At 59.5% G+C, this 16,918-nt stretch overlaps 2 protein-coding genes across 5 annotated transcripts in view; one reads left to right on the top strand and one right to left on the bottom strand.

Moving 5' to 3' along the window:
* Positions 1 to 1,291: 1,291 nt before the first annotated feature.
* Positions 1,292 to 1,957, bottom strand: RNF222 (ring finger protein 222). The gene has a single exon (XM_051797565.1). It carries the CDS (start codon positions 1,955 to 1,957, stop codon positions 1,292 to 1,294), a length of 666 nt encoding a protein of 221 aa, XP_051653525.1.
* Positions 1,958 to 14,586: 12,629 nt separating this feature from the next.
* The window catches only part of NDEL1 (nudE neurodevelopment protein 1 like 1), a 28,355-nt gene continuing 26,023 nt past the window's right edge, over positions 14,587 to 16,918 (top strand). For 2 of the 4 annotated variants that reach the window (XM_051797548.1, XM_051797550.1), the window contains exon 1: positions 15,504 to 16,122. The gene's annotated coding sequence lies outside the window, so the exon portion shown is untranslated. Of the gene's footprint in view, positions 14,697 to 15,077; positions 15,166 to 15,503; positions 16,123 to 16,918 lie in introns of those variants that run through there. The other 2 variants (XM_051797549.1, XM_051797551.1) reach the window with 2 other exon arrangements.

Raw genomic sequence — 16,918 nt, 5'->3', positions numbered from 1 at the left:
TTCCAACCCCAAGTGGTTCTTATTTGTTGCCCTGAAGTGTTCTGGCTGGTCCCAAAGCTGGTGACACTCTTTGTCCCACCCTGAACAAGAACCTCTCCTTGGGAGCAAGGAAACCCTGTGCCAGCCCTCCAGCCCACTGTCACCTCCCACCTGCCCACGGTGGGGTGCCCAGGAAAGTGCCACAGCCCTGGGGACACATTCCTGGATGACAGGGCAAGAGCAGCACCCCCGGGAGCAGGGACTGGGGCAGGAGGACAAAGGTGATGAGGGGATGAGACTCTTTCAGCTGGGGCCAGTCCCAAAGAGGGTAAAGCCAGGAGGGGAGGGCTGAGCGATGCCTGACCTGCTTGGCACAGGTGCAAATGAGCACCGAGGGTGTGAACCCTTGGGAGTGGGATTTAGGGACAAGGGACTGTCACTGTACCAAGGAACAGGGCTCCAGCAAGGAGAGCAGGGTGGGTTCCCAAGTCTGCCCCCTTATACAGTCCAGAACTTTAGTTCAGTCCCTACCCCACACCCCAGTACCTGCCCCTGGACCCCCAGGGCAGGAGGGATCCTGTGACACTGGGAGGATGGCCATGATCCTGGGGAGCTCAGAGGGAGGTGAGAGAGGGCAAGGCTGAGACTGCCTGGGGGATGAGCTGGCATCCCTTCCCACCCCATGGCACAGCAGGGAGGGGAGCATTGGCTGGCAGAGGGGAAGGGGAGCTCACAGGGACCAGGATCACTCTCTCCATGCTCTGATTTCATTGTCCCTGTTCCTGGTAGCTGGAGGCTCTGATTTATCCATCTCTGGGATGGAAAGCCATGAGTTCCTGCTCCAGGCTGGCTGCACCACGTACCCGATGGCCCCAACAGCCTGGGAGCCTGGGCACCTCCAGCAGCCCTATCAGCAGCCCTGATCCTCCTGCACACAGAGCCCTGGGCTCTCCCGGGGCTCTGGGTACCACAGTCACAGCCCACCAGGAGCTGGGAGGGAGGGGAGGGAGCAGCACTTCACCCCTGCACACTCTGTCACAGGGTGCAGGAGGATCCCCTCCACTGAGACACTGGAGGAACCCACTAGCAGGGTTTGGCCTGCCAAATTTTAACCAAAAGAGGCAGCAAATGCCAGCAGTGACACCTGGAGATCTGCAGGAAGTCTGAAAGTCCATTCAGTCCCTGTCCATTGAGAGAGCTTCACCCGGAGCTGCTTCTGGGTTTTTTCCAGAAATCTTCTGAGAGGTTCCAGCCCTGGCTCTGTCCCAGCATCAGTGACACCCCTCAGGCATCCAAGCAGATCCCATCCCTGCTACAAGTCCCTCTTGACCAGCAGCAGCCAGGGGAGCACAGCCGCCAGCATGGCCACGGTGAGGATGAGGAGGACAGCGAGGGCCATGGGGGACTGGCAGCACTTCACCCCCAGGGCTGAGCTGGATGACACCAGGCTGCCCGTGTCTGCCCTGCTCCTCCTCCCCAGGGAGCTGCAGTCCGTGTCCACCAGAGGCATCCCGTGCTCGCTGATGACAAAGATGTGGGCTTCCCGTGCCAGCGCCGCCGGCAGCCCCGGCGGCTCCGCGGGGCTTGGCCCTGCGCTGCAGCACCGGGCAAAGCTCTGCACCGGCATCACGAAGTGACTGGGCACCACCAGGGTGTTGCCGGCCTCTGCTTTGGTGAGGTGGGACAAGGAGGACGGTGACAGAGGCATCTCCAGTGCCCGGGGGTTGGTGCCCGCCCCGGGCGGCCACAGAGCCTTCTTCTTGCTGAGGAAGGTGACGAAGCGGCACACGGGGCAGATGATGCTGCTCTGGACGTGCCCGTCCAGCTTGGCCGAGAGCAGGCACTTCACCAGGCAGTCGTGGCAGAAGGTGTGGCCGCAGCTGAGCCGCCGGTGCGCGGCCTCCAGGGGCTGGAACTTCTCGTAGCACACGGGGCACTCGGGCGGGGGGCTCTCCTTGCTGGAGGAGGTCTCAGACATCCCGGTTCCAGCGGCCACGGGAGCTCCTCAGCTGTGAGGGGGAGGCACAGGATCACAGGATATGCTGAGCTGGAAGGGACCCACAAGGATCATCGAGTCCAACCCTCAGCCCTGCACAGGCCCATCCCCAAGAGTCACCCCCTGTGCCCCAGAGGATCAGCCAAACCCTCCCTGAGCTCTGGCAGCCTTGGGGCTGTGCCCACTGCCCTGGGGAGCCTGGGCAGTGCCCAACCAGCCTCTGGGGGAAGAACCTTTGCCTGAGATCCAACCTAAACCTGCCCTGACACAGCTCCAGCCATTCCCTGGCTGCTGTCCCTGGTCCCCCCAGAGCAGAGCTCAGTCCCTGCCCCTCCTCTGCCCCTACCCAGGAAGGTGGAACTGCAGTGAGGTCTCCCCTCAGTCTCCTCTTCTCCAGCTGAACACACCAAGTGCCCTCAGTGTCCTCACACACCTTCAAATCAAGGCCATTCCCCATCCTCATTCCCTCCTTTGGACACTCTCTAATGGTTTCAGATCTTCCTTATATTGTGGTGCCCCAAACTGCCCACAAACCAGGGTTTGGTGGCAATGATAAGCATGATCCATCTCTGCTCCCTTGCCCTAGTCCTTTGCCCCTCACAGAGGGAGGGGGTGGCTACCAGGCACTGTCTCCACAAGGCATTCCCAGGAGCATTCATCCTCTCAGTGTGGCCCTTGGGAGACATGACAGGAGGATCTCAGCTCCAGACCCCTCAAGGACAATAATCCCTGGCTGCAAAATCACTCGGGAAGAGGGATAAGCCCCTGGATGGAGCTATGGCTGCCTGTTCAATGCCTGACAGGTACAGCCTGTGCCACAAGTGCCTCTGTGCTCTGGGCCAGCTGCAGGTGCTGGGAACTCCCACCCCACAGTGAAATCTGCCAAGGAAAGGAAGGTTTTTCCATCTCAGGGAAAACAGAGAGGCCAGGAGGAGCAGGGGAAGGGCAGGTCTGTGGAGAAGGTGGGAGCAAAGGGCCCCACAAGGGTGGAGGGGGTACGTGACATACCCAGGGCAAGCAGTGAGCACCCACACCAGGCTCCTTCCAGGCTGCTGGAGGGTGTCCCAGGCTGGTGGCCAGGCCACTGACACCTCCTGGCTCCCTCTGGAGCACGGGGCAGCCACAAGGTTGGAGCCCAGTGTCAGCTCTTAGTCAGAGCCAGCTCAGCCAGCCCAGCCCTGGCCCCAAGTGCAGGGGGATGTGGGGCTACAGAGAGCCCCAGACCTGAGCCTGGGATGGCTCTGGAGCTCTGTCCTGCATCCCCCAGGGCAGGGAGCACTCACATGGTGCCCTCAGGTAAGGGAGAGGGGAGAAGAGAGAAGGGGGAGAGGAGAAAAGAGAGGGAAAAGGGGAGAAGAGAAAAAGAATGCTCGGCTCAACTCCCTTCTCTTAGACTGGTTCAGGAATTTGAACTTCATAAAACCTGCAGGTTTTTCCAGACCTTGTCGGATTTTCAGACCCCACCCAACCTGCACCCCTTTTCTCATGCATGACTGTGTCCATGGACACCCTCCCAGCTGATTCTGGAGGGTCTGCCCTCCTCCCTCCTCTTGCAGAGGAGTCATCCACTGCCCTGGGATGGCCACTACAACGCAACAAGCCACCCCCTCCCCAAGCAAGAGAGGAAAGTTCCACGCTCCTGATCTGGTTTCAGAGAGATCAGAGACTTGATGCTCCCCCAAAGTGCTGCAGAAAGAAATCCCAGCCCCATGCTCCTGCTCCTCCAGGCCCCAAAGTCCTCTTACCTGCTGTAGGGCCCCAGGACAGGGGTCCCTCCATGCACTACTGTCCCCTGACCAGGGCTGGCTGCACCAGGGCACCTATAAACACCCAGGTGAGGGGCACCAGGGCACCTATGTAACAGCCAGGGGCTGGCTGGGTGTCTCACCAGGGCGTTGCACAAGCAGAGCAGGGACAGGGGCAGCTCCCGGGGAGTGAATGTGGAGGAACTTGTTCGGGTTTTAAAGGGCCCACGCTGGCCTGGTTGGGCAGGGAGTGGGAGAGGAGGAGGCGTCAGGCAGGGCAGGGGCAGGAGCACAGTCCTGCCTGCCTTCCCTCCTGGAAAGGAGACTCATCCCTGGGGTCAAACCCCAGGGAAACAGGCACTGAAGGGGATGTTGGGTCCCCAAACCCCTCTGTGGCTGCACAGACGGGTGAGCTGGAGCATCCTGCACCAGGGCCAGGCTCCTGTCACACTCTCCTCACCTCTCCATCCCTCACCCAGGCCACATCTTTCTTCCCAAGCCCACTCCCCTCCTCATCCCCCAAACACTCATCCCTCATCCCTGCACACCAGATGTTCACCAGAGTCCTGGTGTGATGGTTCATGGCCCAGCAAAGACACTCTGTCAGGCATGGGGGCACTGCTGCTTTGCACTGCCATGGGGGTCTTCCAGCACCCCTGTGAGCCATGATCCAGGCCCAGCAGGACCCTGTGGGCTCAGGGCAGGCAGGACCCCCTGGCTTGGCCACCTCAGCAGCTGAGGGTGGATCCCGAGTCACCCCCCGGCCACGTGCAGGCTGGAAACCCACACAGAGAAGGTTCCCTGGCACCTCACCTGGTCCATCCTGGGCAAGCAGCCAAGAGGCACCTTCCCTGCACAGCCTTGTAAAAACTGCTGGCAGGATGGATCACTCCTGCCTCAATCCCAGCTCCTCCCAGGCACCCTGTGCGTGCTCAGCCTGGGCAGTGACCAACCCACACTCCATCTTGAGAGTGGCCCCACAGGGATCCAGATGCTGTTTGCCACATCCACAGGAGGTCCCCAGAACATGGGGTTACGCCAGGGTGCTGCCCACCTGGGCTCCCTCACTGTGGCCATGCACCCACAGCACCCGGGTTTGCACTGCCAGGGGGCCTGAATGCCCCAGAAATCCGGGGTCTTCACCAGGGAAAGCCTCCAGCAGAAACCCAGACATGTGAGACCCCCCTGCAGAGCTGCCTCCAGCCCTGGGAGCCCAGCACAGGGAAGACATGGAGCTGCTGGAGAGAGTCCAGAGGAGGCACCAAGAGGATCAGAGGGATGGAGCAGCTCTGCTGGGAGGAAAGGGGAGAGAGTTGGGATTGTTCAAGCTGGAGAAGGGAAGCTTTGGGGTCACCTAATTGTGAACTTCCAGGACCTGAAGGAGTGACAGGAAAGATGGAGAGAGCCTGGAGTGTCTGGATTAGATGTTAGGAAGAAACTCTTCCCTGTGAGGGTGGGGAGGCCCTGGCACAGTTTGTCCAGAGAAGCTGTGGCTGCCCCATCCCTGGAAGTGTCCAAGGCCAGGTTGGACAGGGCTTGGAGCAACCTGGGCTAGTGGAATGTGCCCCTGCCCATGGCAGGGGGTGGGAATGAGTTGATCTTTAAGGTCCCTTCCATCTCAACCCCTTCTGTGATTTTTGTGACACAGAGAGCTGCTCTGCACAAGCAATCCCAGCCCTGTGCTCCCTCAGCTTCATGAAGGTACCCAGGGTTCTGCAGGGTACCCAACAAGGCAGGCCCTGGGGTGCCCCTGTGGGCAGCAGGGCTGGTTCCACGTGCCATGTGCCGTGGCAGGGCCAGGCTCAGGCGTGGGCAGCAGTATCAGTCTCTCGAGGGTGCAGCAGTTGCAGTGGTTACAACACAGGGCTGGTTTCTGGAAGGAGAAGGGTGGGTGCAGCCCCACCAGGCCACCCTGGTGCCCCCAGGGGTGACCTCTCAAGCCATGAAGCCCTGTCCCTCGCTGGGAGGAGACCCTGAGCACATCAACACCTTCTGCACCCCTCTTAGGCTCAGGGACCAAGCCACTCCACTTGTTCTCCCAGATTTTTTGAGAGGATCAGAAGCTGAGGCTGAAACCCCTCTGACAGATTGTGCCAGGGCTGGGGCTGCAGTGTCCCCTCTGGAGTGGGCATCCCCCTCCCCTGGTCCCTCCTGGAAGCTGCTGGAGGTGCACTCACCAAGATCCCCAGTGTTGAACAACGATGTGGGCCAGTGAGAGCAGATTTGGGGCAGCCAAGCATCTCCTCATTCTCACTTTGCTCCCTGCTGGCACTGAGGTGGGGTGGAAATTCCTGTTTCCCATACTTTGAATGCTCTCCGCCGTCAGAAGCCATGAGCTCATGGCTCTATACATAGGCACTGGAAAAACGAGTCTGCCTCCCTCTGCTGCTCTGACCACGCCAAAATCAAAGGGATTTGGGCATATCACAGCCCCAGCTCTGGCAGCAGTTTCGGTCTTTCCCAGGGCTGGCTTTTCTCCGTGCCTTTGTTCCACTTTCACGTGCTGCAGCATCATTCCTGAGTGACAAAGTCGAGTCTGCCTGTGCCCGAAGGACCAAAAACCAAGGTCAGGTGCAAAGCAAGTCCCTAAATGCTGCCTGTCATTTTTTTTCCCAGGCTTTAAGAAGTCCAGCTCATGGCCAGTGTTTCAGCCCTCTCAACCCAAGGACTCCGGGATCCTTTAATCCGAGCAAACTGACACCAGGATCCTTTGATCCAAGCAAGGTGGCACCAGGATCCTTTGATCCAAGCAGGAAGGTGGCACCAGGATCCTTTGATCCAAGCAGGAAGGTGCCACCAGGATCCTTTGATCCAAGCAGGAAGGTGCCACAAGGATCCTTTGATCCCAGCAAGAAGGTGGCACCAGGATCCTTTGATCCAAGCAGGAAGGTGCCACCAGGATCCTTTGATCCAAGCAGGAAGGTGCCACCAGGATCCTTTGATCCAAGCAAGAAGGTGGCACCAGGATCCTCTGATCCAAGCAAGATGGCACCAAGATCCTTTGATCCAAGCAAGGTGGCACAGGATGCTTTGATCCAGGCAGGAAGGTGGCACCAGGCTCAGCTCCTCTCCAGAGACCACAGGTGACGCTTTCTCTGCTCTGTGGTCAGTGGCTGCCAGTGAATAAAGGACATTTCTGACCCAGAGGAGGACACTCCTGCACTGCAGGCCCCCACTGCAGGCTTTGGGGTGGCCGAGGTCCCTTCCCTGCAGCCACAGCAGCATCTGGGCAGGGCTTTGCAGCCTTTTGCAAGGACAGGAAGGTGCTGCAGAGGCAGCCCTTGTCCTCCACAGCATCACCCAAACTTCCCTCTCCCAGTGACCAAGTGTGGAGGAGGGACAATGCTACTGCATTTATTATATTCATTATATTTAAAACCAGAAGACTGTTCTATATGTGAGCCTGGTGCCAGGCAAATAATCACTATATGTCTCAATATTTCCATATCAAGTCCATGCTGCTCTTCCCCAGATCCTAACCACTGAAGTGGGGACATCTCCAGGGAGAAAAGACATGTGCCACATCTCTGGGGCCAGGATCCTGGTGGGAAAATCCCAGAGGGATTCCTGGTGGCAGGATGTCCATGGGGGGAGCTTTGCCATGGAGGCACAACCCAGCCACGTGCAAGGGCAGGGCTGGGGAAAGTCTCTCTGTAAATGAGCCAAAACCTTCTGGGGGGATCCCTGTGCCACGTCTGCGTTCTCCTCTCTCAGTGCCAGGAATGGCCCATGGAATGGTGGCTGTGATATGTCCTTGCCCAGTGGCCTCAGCATGTCCCCAGGCTGGTGGCAGCTGGCAGGGCAGGCTGCCCCTCCTCTCTCTCCTCCAGCCCCTTTCCATACTGGATTTGTTACACCAGTGGCACCTTTTCCCCACCCCCATCCCCCTGGGGTGGTGCTCCATCCCTCCCAGGTCATGGACAGTCCTCCCAAACCCCCCCAGGTTTTCCCTTGGCCGTGTCCAACCTTCAAATCTGAGGCTTTAGAGGAGTCTCTGTTCGACTCATTTTCCTCTTCCCAGCCCCAGCTCAAACACAGCAAGTTGCTGGCATTGGTGGGAACGAAGTGAAAGGAAGGGAGGGGAAAAAGAAATCCATGTTTGATCACAGCCCAGGAGATATTCCCATCTGGGGAGGAAGCTTAGTGAAGAAAAATTCCTTTCCCAGGGCTGGTGAAAGGTCCAAGGGCCATGTCTGAGTTATATCCACTTCCATGCTGCCAAAATAAACTCACACAGCTGGAAAAGTCAGACAACTTCAGGGGCACCAGAGCTCTTTAAAGGGTCTTGGGTGTCCCCAAGCTCATCCGCCTTCCCTCCGCTTGCTTTGCTTGAATTAGAGTGGGAAAATCAGCGGGTTTTCCTTCTGGGTGTGTTCATCCTTCTCCTCAGGCACGTGGCAGGATGGAGATCCACCGTCAGGATGCCAATTTAGCCAAGACGACCCAAAATTCGTAGGGAAAGTTCTTCCTTCAGCTTCTTCCCGGTACTTCCCGCGTTGCCACGAGGTGGTGCTCTCGGATGCGCTTTGGACACCAGGAAAACATTCCAGGATGCGCTGGAAAAACGTCTGGGAGTGCCAAGGTGTCAAGCTGATCCCCACCAGCCGGGATGCTGCCTCTTCCCCGCCAGGATAAATGGGATCTGCTCTTCCTCCTGCCGATCAGAAATGTAAATCCAGCCATTTCATGGGATGAATCCAACACCAAGGAAGAGCTGAGTATGTCCCCAAACCTTTCTATGATCTCTGCTCTCCTGTCCCATGCTGGGAGGGAACCTGCTGTGGTGTCCCAGCTCTGACTTGCTGGCAAAAAATCCTCCTGGAAATGATCCTGAGCCTGGTGTGAGTCTTATTGGTTTCCCTTGGAGTCTTATTCTGACACCAAATCTTTGGGATTTGCCCCATCCAGTGGGTGCAAAGCCACACAGCCCCACAGTGATGGGGTTTTCCCATGCCTGGGAGGGCAACTCCCATCTCCAGGGGCTCCTTCAACAGTTATTTCCCCCCCTAGAAGTGTTTTCCCCTCACCAAACAAGGTGTTTGGTCATTGCCTTGAGTGAGCCTGGGGTCAGCCCAAGTGCCATCCCTTGGGATGGCAAAGAAGACCAGGGCTGTATGAACCCCCATGGATGTGGCAGTGGCATGATCTGGCCCGTGTTCCCCCTTCCTGCCCCTGGCCCCACCTCATATCCCAGCCCAGCCCCTTGGGATGCTGGTTCCCAGCAGGAAATCCACAGCATCATGTGTGGAATGGGGAAACAACAGGGCTTTGAGGGCAGGAGGCAGATGCTCAAGGGAGAAGAAGGGTCTGTTGAGCAGCAGCAGCTGCTGGGATGGGCCCCCCTGCCTGTGCAGACCCTGCTGGGCTCCCCCAGGGGTCACTCTGGGGGTCCTGCCAGTCCCACAGCCCTGCAGACCCTTCCTGGGGATGGGGACAGGACCAGGATGAGGAGCAACATATGAAACCCAGGGGGGACCCACCATCACACCCTTCCATCAGACACGGCCAAACCACAGCAGATTGGCCCCTTGCTTGTCCCTGCACCCTGGTGCCCACCCCAACCCCACCTGGACCCACCACAGCCCCTGTAACCCACCTCTGCTGTGCCATGAGCCATATCCCCTTGGGAATGTTCTATCCCCGGCATCCCCTGCAGCAGAGGGTATTCCCTGCCTCCTTTCCACCACCCCCTCCAGCTGCCTTTTTTCCTTATTCTGGTGGGGGAAGGCATGGAAAGCCTGCAATGCCGGGAGAAGAGGCTACTGGAATTGGGGATTTGGGGCCTCTGCCCAAAGGGGATGTTCCCTGTGGTTTAGGCTGCCAGATTGTGCCACAGTTTGGGTTTTTCCCTCCGAGCCTGGCTCCTGGAGCGATGAGACTGCAGAGGTGTTTCTGCCTTTGACAGGAACAAGTGCAGGTTGGCTTCTCACCCTGCAACATCTCGTGTTCTGGAGCAGCACAGAAAGAAAAGGCTCAGTAAAAGGAGCACTAAATACCCAATTTGGGTTCATTTAATGATTTTTCCAAGGCCTTTTGACCACACAGAACAGTGCTGTGGGTGGAGTTTGCAGGCAGAGCTGCTCCAGCACCATCCAGGATCACTCTGTGGGTGCCAACCAGGAATATGAGGATGTTATGGAGAGGAGGATGCTCAGCATGAAGTGCCTCAGCCCGGGCCCCATGGTAGAAGGCAGGAGGGCTGTCCTGTAGGGTCTGCACTGCATTTGGCCTCCCTGTAGTCAAAACAAGGGAAGGGTAACCCCAGCCCTCTCTTCCATTTGGGGTTGGCTGGAAAACACACATCCCTCCCATTCCCTCTCTCCCTGCCCCATCTCTCCCTCATCCTTTCCAGTCCCATCCTTCTCCACATCCCTTCCAGCCCCATCTCTCCCTAAGCTCTCCCAGCCCCACCCTTCCCTGCACATCTCCCATGTGCCTCCCAGCCCTACACCCTCCCCAAACCCATCCCTCCTGACATCACCTCCAGCCCCACCCTTTCCCTGCTCCCTGCTGGGAGACACTCAGAGCCCTGCAGGAGCTCTCCTGGGCTCCAAACAGCCCTGACTGAACCCGTTGGGTCACAAGGGTGACACAGTGCTGCCCGTGCTGTCAGGGTGGCACCGGGATGGGCTCTGAGGGGGTGTGAGGTGCAGGGGGCAGGTCCTGCCCTCAGTGCTGCTCTCAGCCAGTGGGGAAGGAGGCAGCAGAGAGGGGGGGCTGAGGTTGGGTGTCTTTGGAAGCAAACACCAGTCTGGGAAGTTGGTATTCCCCAGCAGCTGCCAGTGCTGAGACCAGCAGGCTCGTGACATGGAGCTCTGGGTGGGAGCCTTGCAAGGCTGGGTTTTTTCCAGCAGTCAGAAAGCCCCTGGATCTGTGATCCCTTCTCCCGAGCCCAGGAGCAGCCAGACTTGGCCTGTTCAAACCCCACAAAGCTCCTGAGGTGCAATGAGTTGACAGTTCTCAGATCATGTCCCTGGGGACAACACTCACAGTTCCAGAGCCACGAGCAGACACGGATGCTGCTGCCTGACACAGACCAGTGCTCAGCTCCCCAGGCTGTGTCCCACCCCATCCCAGCTTCTCCCTCACCTAAAGCCCCCCTTTCCCCACATCCTGAGGGCTTCTCTCAGCCTCAGAGCCTTTCCAGGTCCCCTCCCCACGGCTGGGGCAGCTCAGGCACCACTTTTCCTCACCAATGAGCAAATCCTTCTCTGGGCAGCTGGGAGGGTCCAGCAGGATCCAGCTCTGCCCCAGCCCTGCAGCTGGTGAAGGTGCACAGACAGCCAGGATAAGAGCTGCTGGAGTCAGGGATGTGTCCCCCTCTCAGACTGGGCTGCTCCCAGCTCTGAATCCCCAGCCTGGATGCTCCTGGACATGGTAAGAGCTGCCGGTCCCAGACACCCTTCCAAGGCAGGGAGCAGTGAGATAATCCCTGCCCTTTTCCCCCAGTGGTTATTTCTCCCTCTCGAACCTTCACCAGTGTCTCTCCAAGGTGATGATGCCCAGGTGTACCTGCACCTAGTGGGTCCCCACTGATCCCCCAGGGCCCCACACCCCCCCCTGTACCCCCTCTGTGTCCCCCCCGGGTCTCCCTGCACCAGGGCAAAGCCCACCCACCCCACAGTGAAACCACCTCTGGCAGCCCCGTGCCAGGACCAGGGGACACCCCCGGCTCCTGCCCACGCTGGGTTCCCCCGCCCCTGTGAGGGACCCCCTTTGCTCAGATCTGTGTCTCTCCCTGGCCTTTCGGCGAGGGGGGTTTGCTGGGGAAACACAGCCGGTCCCTTTGTGCGGCCGCTAATGCTGAGTGACTGTTCCTTTGTGCCGCCTGGGAACAGCCCCGGCACACAATGGGGGCGACCTCAAAGCAAACATCGACTTAAAATCACTGTTAACCAGGCAGGAACACCGGGACCCCTGGGAAACACAGCCCCCAGCAGCGCTGGGCCTTTGTCAGCAGAGGCAAAGCCCCCCCGAGCCGGCTGGTAAAGGGGATGGAGCTGGTGGCATCATCCCTGGTCCTGGAGATGCTGCTCAACATTGGAGGGGATGGGGGTGACCTGGGGTGTGGGGAGAGGCAAAGAGTGTTTTGTTAACTTAAGCACCCAGCCTGGGAAAGAGAGACTGAGGAACAATTTTAAAATTGTGTTTGAAGGATCCCACTGGAGACGAAACCAGGGATGTGGTTTCCCCTGGGTGCCCCTTGAGGAATTAATTCAGGGGTGAATAGATACAGCCTTGGCTCTTATATGAAGGAGAACCCCCCCTTGCCTTCAGAGCTCATTTCCAGTTGCCTCCCAAGGGAGGATCTCTGTGTTGATCACAGCAAGGTGGCAGATCCATGCACATCCAGCAGAGCCAGGTACCCCCAGACCTCCCAGTCTGGAGCAGCACTGACCCTGCCTCCCACAGACAAACATCCAGAGATGCAGACAGATGTGCAGAGAACCCTCACACCCCTATGGCTCCCCACTGCCTCTCAGGTGGCTGTACCACCCCTCTGTCCCCTCAGAGAGGCTGCTCTGTCACTGAAGAGTGAGGAAAAAACTGCACCAAGGCCATGTGGGATGCACAGTGCAAACAGTGCACGACATTTCCTTACAGCTTCTGGAGTGCAGTGGGAAAACTGAGCACCCAGCCTGCTCCAGATCACAGTGGTGGGCACCAACCTGCTCCAGATCACATTGGTGGGCACCAGCCTGCTCCAGATCACAATAGTGGGCACTCAACCAGCTTTAGACTGCAGTGGTGGATACCCAGCCTGCTCCAGATTGCAGTGGTGGGACCAGCCTCCCTCAGAGCACAAGAATGGGTGCCCAGCCAGCTCCAGAGCATGGCAGTGGCACCCAATCTGCCCAGAGCTGGGCTGTGCACTCACCCAGCACCACCAACTCTGGCTACTCCCAACTCGGAGCAGCACAAGGCTGGATCCTGGGAAAGGAGATGTTCTAGCCAGGCCTCCTGCACAGCCACCTTGATTTCCCTTCCCTGCCCTCCAGAGAGGGTTTCAGGGAGCCAAGGGGATGTTAGCTGAAGGGAGAAGGTGGGAGATGTGTGGGGTGGTCCAGGCTGGGAGCAGCACCAGCATCAGCCAGGTGTGACTGGGAGCAAGGCTGCGCTTCCAGGAGGGATGAGGCAGCTCCAAGGGCAGTTTGCCACCAGGATGAGTGTTCACAGGATGCTGTGGCTTCCCCTCCTCTCACAGCCTCTAATCCAGGAGCGGTGTCTCAGGCCGTGCTGTGCCGCACGTCCCGCGCCCGGTGCTGACACTGCCCTGGGCAACACCCAGGGCACACAGGGTGACCCAGACAGGCCCGTACAGGGGGCAGGGGACAGAGGTCAGGGGACAGCCACAGGCTGGACACCCGGCTGGGGAGGGACAGTGTGTGTTCTCCACCCTCAGGTTGTCTGCAACCACCCCCGGGAAAAGCAGGAAAAGCACCAACCCTGGATAACTCCACATGCAGGACATGGCAGAGGAGAGGTTGTGGGGACAGAGGTGGCCCTGGTGGCACTGGCTGTCCCCACAAGGACAGCTGGTACGGCCGCGGTTTCGGCCACGCTGCCGGCAGCGAGGGAAGCACGAGGGCACCCCAGCGGCACCGCCCGCCGCTAATGACAGGGCAGCTAATTACAGGGACAGGCAATTAAACACGCAAACCAAGGTTAAGTATCAGGGCAGCGACAGCAACGCTGCGGGGGCACTGTCCTACCCTGCCCGCGGCCCAGGGGCTGCAGGGACACGCGTGGGGGGCACGGGGCAGCGATGGGGCAGCGATGGGGCAGCGATGGGGCAGCGAGGGGGCAGCGGGGGAGCCGCCCAGCAGCGGGCACGCTGTGCCGGCAAGGCAGGGAATGAGAAAGCCGGGCTGGGCAGGGGTGGTCGCGGGGGCTGTGGGCTCTCCTGAGTTCGGCTCGGGGCTAGTGGGGGGCCCTGGGGGGTTCCAAAAGCCTCTGCCCGCAGCGAATTCCCTGCTCCGCGGGACAGATGAGCCGTGCGGGGCGCAGGATGGGGAGGAAGGAGGAGGAGCTGCCCGTGCCCGCCCCGCTGCTCACCCCGAGGGATGGATAGCCAGGGCCCCCAGGGATGGATGTCCAGAGCCCCGGGGGATGGACGTTCCACAGATCCCAAGAGATGGATGTTCAGAGCCCCCAGGGATGGATGTCCAGGGTCCCCAGGGATGGATATTCCACAGACTCCAAGGGATGGATGTCCAGGGCCCCCAGGATGAATGTCCAGGGGCCTGACGGATGGATGTTCCACAGGCCTCAAGGGATGGATGTCCTCAGGTCCCCAGGGATTGGGTTCAGAGGCCCGTTCCTGAGTCCGCCCCTCCGGGGACACCGGGGACAGAGCGCTGGAGGACGGGACGGGGAAGGGGCAGATCCCGAACGCGGCAAAGATAGAAAGGCGGGACCACCTCGACCCGGGGGCGGCCCCTGGGATGGGGGCGAGCAGAGGAGGGTCCCCACGCCGGGCAGAGAGGGGACCGCGAGGGGCCGGCGCTTCCCGGGACGGGACACGAAAGAATGGCCGGGATAGCGACTGGGACCGGGATAGGGACAGGGGCAGGGACAGAGACTGGGACAGGGGCAGGGATAGGGATAGGGACAGGGTCAGGGACAGGGGTAGGGACAGGGTCAGGGACAGGGATAGGGACAGTAATAGGGATAGGGACGGAGACCGGGCTAGGGAAAAGGGACCTGGATAGGGACACGGACAGGGACAGGTACAGGGACGGGAATAGGGATAGGGACAGGGGCAGGGACAGAGACCGGGACAGGAACAGGGACCGGGACCGGGACATGGACATCGACCGGCACCGGCCCGGCTCCCCAGGCCCCGCCCCTCCCCTCCTAGGCCCCGCCCCTGGCCCCGCCCCCGAGGTTGCATCATCCGGCCCCACCCCCCGGTGCCCGGATGAGGCGGCCCCGGCGGCGGCGGGTGCTGCGGCGGTGTCAGGGGATGCGCTGCGGTGAGCGGGGCGCGGGGCCGGGCCGGCCGGGCCGGGCCGGGCCGGGGGTCCCGGGATAGTCCCGGCGGGCCCGAGGGGTTCGGGACGGGGGGATCGCGGCCGGGGGTCCGGGGGGGCCGCGGGCCCCGCGCCGCCATTGGCTGCGGGTTGACAACGGGGCAGGGCCCGCCCCCGCGCCGCGGCATTGGCTGGCGGAGCCGCGCCGCGGCCGCTCATTGGCGGAGGGGACTGTCAGTCACGGCGCGGCCCGGCTCGGCCGCCGCCCTGCGCGGGCCGGGCCCCCCCGGGACCCTCCGGGAGCGGGGCCGGGGCGTTACCGGGCTCGGGGCTGCCCGGCACCCTGAGCCACCGCCGCGCTGGGCTCGGCACCCTGAGCCACCGCCGCGCTGGGCTCGGCACCCTGAGCCACCGCCGCGCTGGGCTCGGCACCCACGGCGGTCATTTTTGCATCACCGACAGGCAGCCGGAGGTGTGATTCGCCTCAGTTGTCATAAAATCCTTGGGCGACCCGGTGGCCGCGGTGCGGGGCCTTTCTTAGGAAGAAATTCTTCCCGGAATTAGGTGGTCAGACACCGGGAGGGGCTGCCCAGGGAGGTGGTGGAGTCCCCAACCCTGGAACGACTGGCCGTGGCACTCAGTGCTCTGGGCTGGGGGACAAGGTGGGCACAGGGGGGATCCGTGGGCTGGGAGGGCTTTTCCAGCCTCAGTGGTCCTGGGATTGTGGGATTCTCTACCAGGATGGCAGAAATGTGTCCCCTCCTCCGTCCCTGACTTTCCTCTTTCAACAGAGGAGTGAAAACTGGAGGCAGGAGGGGTGTCAATTTTGTCCATTGCTTTGGCTTTCATTGGACTCGATGGGCTGGGAGGGCTTTTCCAACCCGAATGATTCTGGGATCTCTGCTGAGTATTTTTCAGTAGTTCCATGAGGGTTTTTCTCCGAGGTTGCTCCCACCTCCCTCTCAGCTCTATGTTGTGTTTCATACAAAGCCCCCCAGACCCCCTCGTGCCCCGGTGACGAGCGTGACCCGAATTGCACAGACGTGTGCGAGGGATGAACGGCTCTGACACGGGAGCAGATCCCTCACTGGAGCCAGAGCTCACCGAGTGACTCCCACTGACACGTCCCGTCCTTCCCGGGGGGAGGAGAGCTGTCCTTCCCTCCCACAGTCTGCACTGGGAGTGACTCAGGCTTTCCCGGCTCCCTCTGGAACCATCCTCACTTGGTCACAAGTGCACAGAGGTGGGGGGCACTTTTGGATGCCTGTGGGGCATTTATTGCCCTCAGAGGTGCTTAGATATGTGAAGCTGCTGTAGAAGAATTCCTTGGATACTCGAGGAATTTTTTTTTCTTCCTTTTTGTTTTTTCTCCCTTCCCCCCACAAGAAACAATTCCTGGACACTGTGGAGAGCTGGTGGCCTTGTCAAGGTCAGTGTTTCAGTAGAGATATCAGTAACTGTGAGAGGAAGGAGCTGTCCCAGGGCAGAAAAGAGACTGGGAGGATTTTGTATCTTTTGGAAGGGAGGTGGTGGAGTCCCCACCCCAGAGGTGTCCAAGGACATGGCACTCAGTGCTCTGGGCTGGGGGACAAGGTGAGGATTGGGCACAGGGTGGTCCAGAGGTCTTTTCCAACCTCAGTGATTCTCTGAGTATGTATTTATTTACATACATAGAAATGTGGTGTATTAGCAGTGTGAGTGCACAGACAGGCTGGTTGGCAGTGCCAGTTCACTGTGGCTGTGCAGGATGTGAAAGATGTGGGTGGATAATGTGGATTTTGGATTAACAGTGCCAGGACTGCCCCGGAGGAGATCCTGTGTCCTGCTTTCTGCCTGGGCTTTGTATTTATGTATTTACTTTGTATACAGGGAGGGATTCTCCCTTTGGTTTGCACATGTGGAGATTTAATCCTGTGTGCCACTGGGAGTCCCAGAGGTGAAGGATGTGTTCAGACACAAAGTGTTTGAGTTACTGTTTGAGTAATTCAGGGGAAAGCCCTCAGGTGTTTTTTTTTTTCCTGACTCTTTAGAGGTTGCAGATATGTAAGATAATTCCTCTTTTGGTGCAGAAGGAAAGAGAAGAGAAAGGAAAATATGAAAGTGGAGAGAAAGCACGAGACTGATGATGTCTGTGACCTTGGTGCCACAAGGAGTTTTGTCTCTGGAGTCATTGCTGGGAGCAGACTGCCAAAAACTACAGCAACAAAGTACAGTTTATTCCCTCA

This window comes from Manacus candei, unplaced genomic scaffold (genome assembly GCF_025592945.1).
Source record: "Manacus candei isolate 608988 ecotype Guabito, Panama unplaced genomic scaffold, ASM2559294v1 h1tg000047l, whole genome shotgun sequence".
NCBI classification, from domain to species: Eukaryota; Metazoa; Chordata; class Aves; order Passeriformes; family Pipridae; genus Manacus; species Manacus candei.
This window is presented reverse-complemented; position numbering and strand designations above follow the sequence as displayed.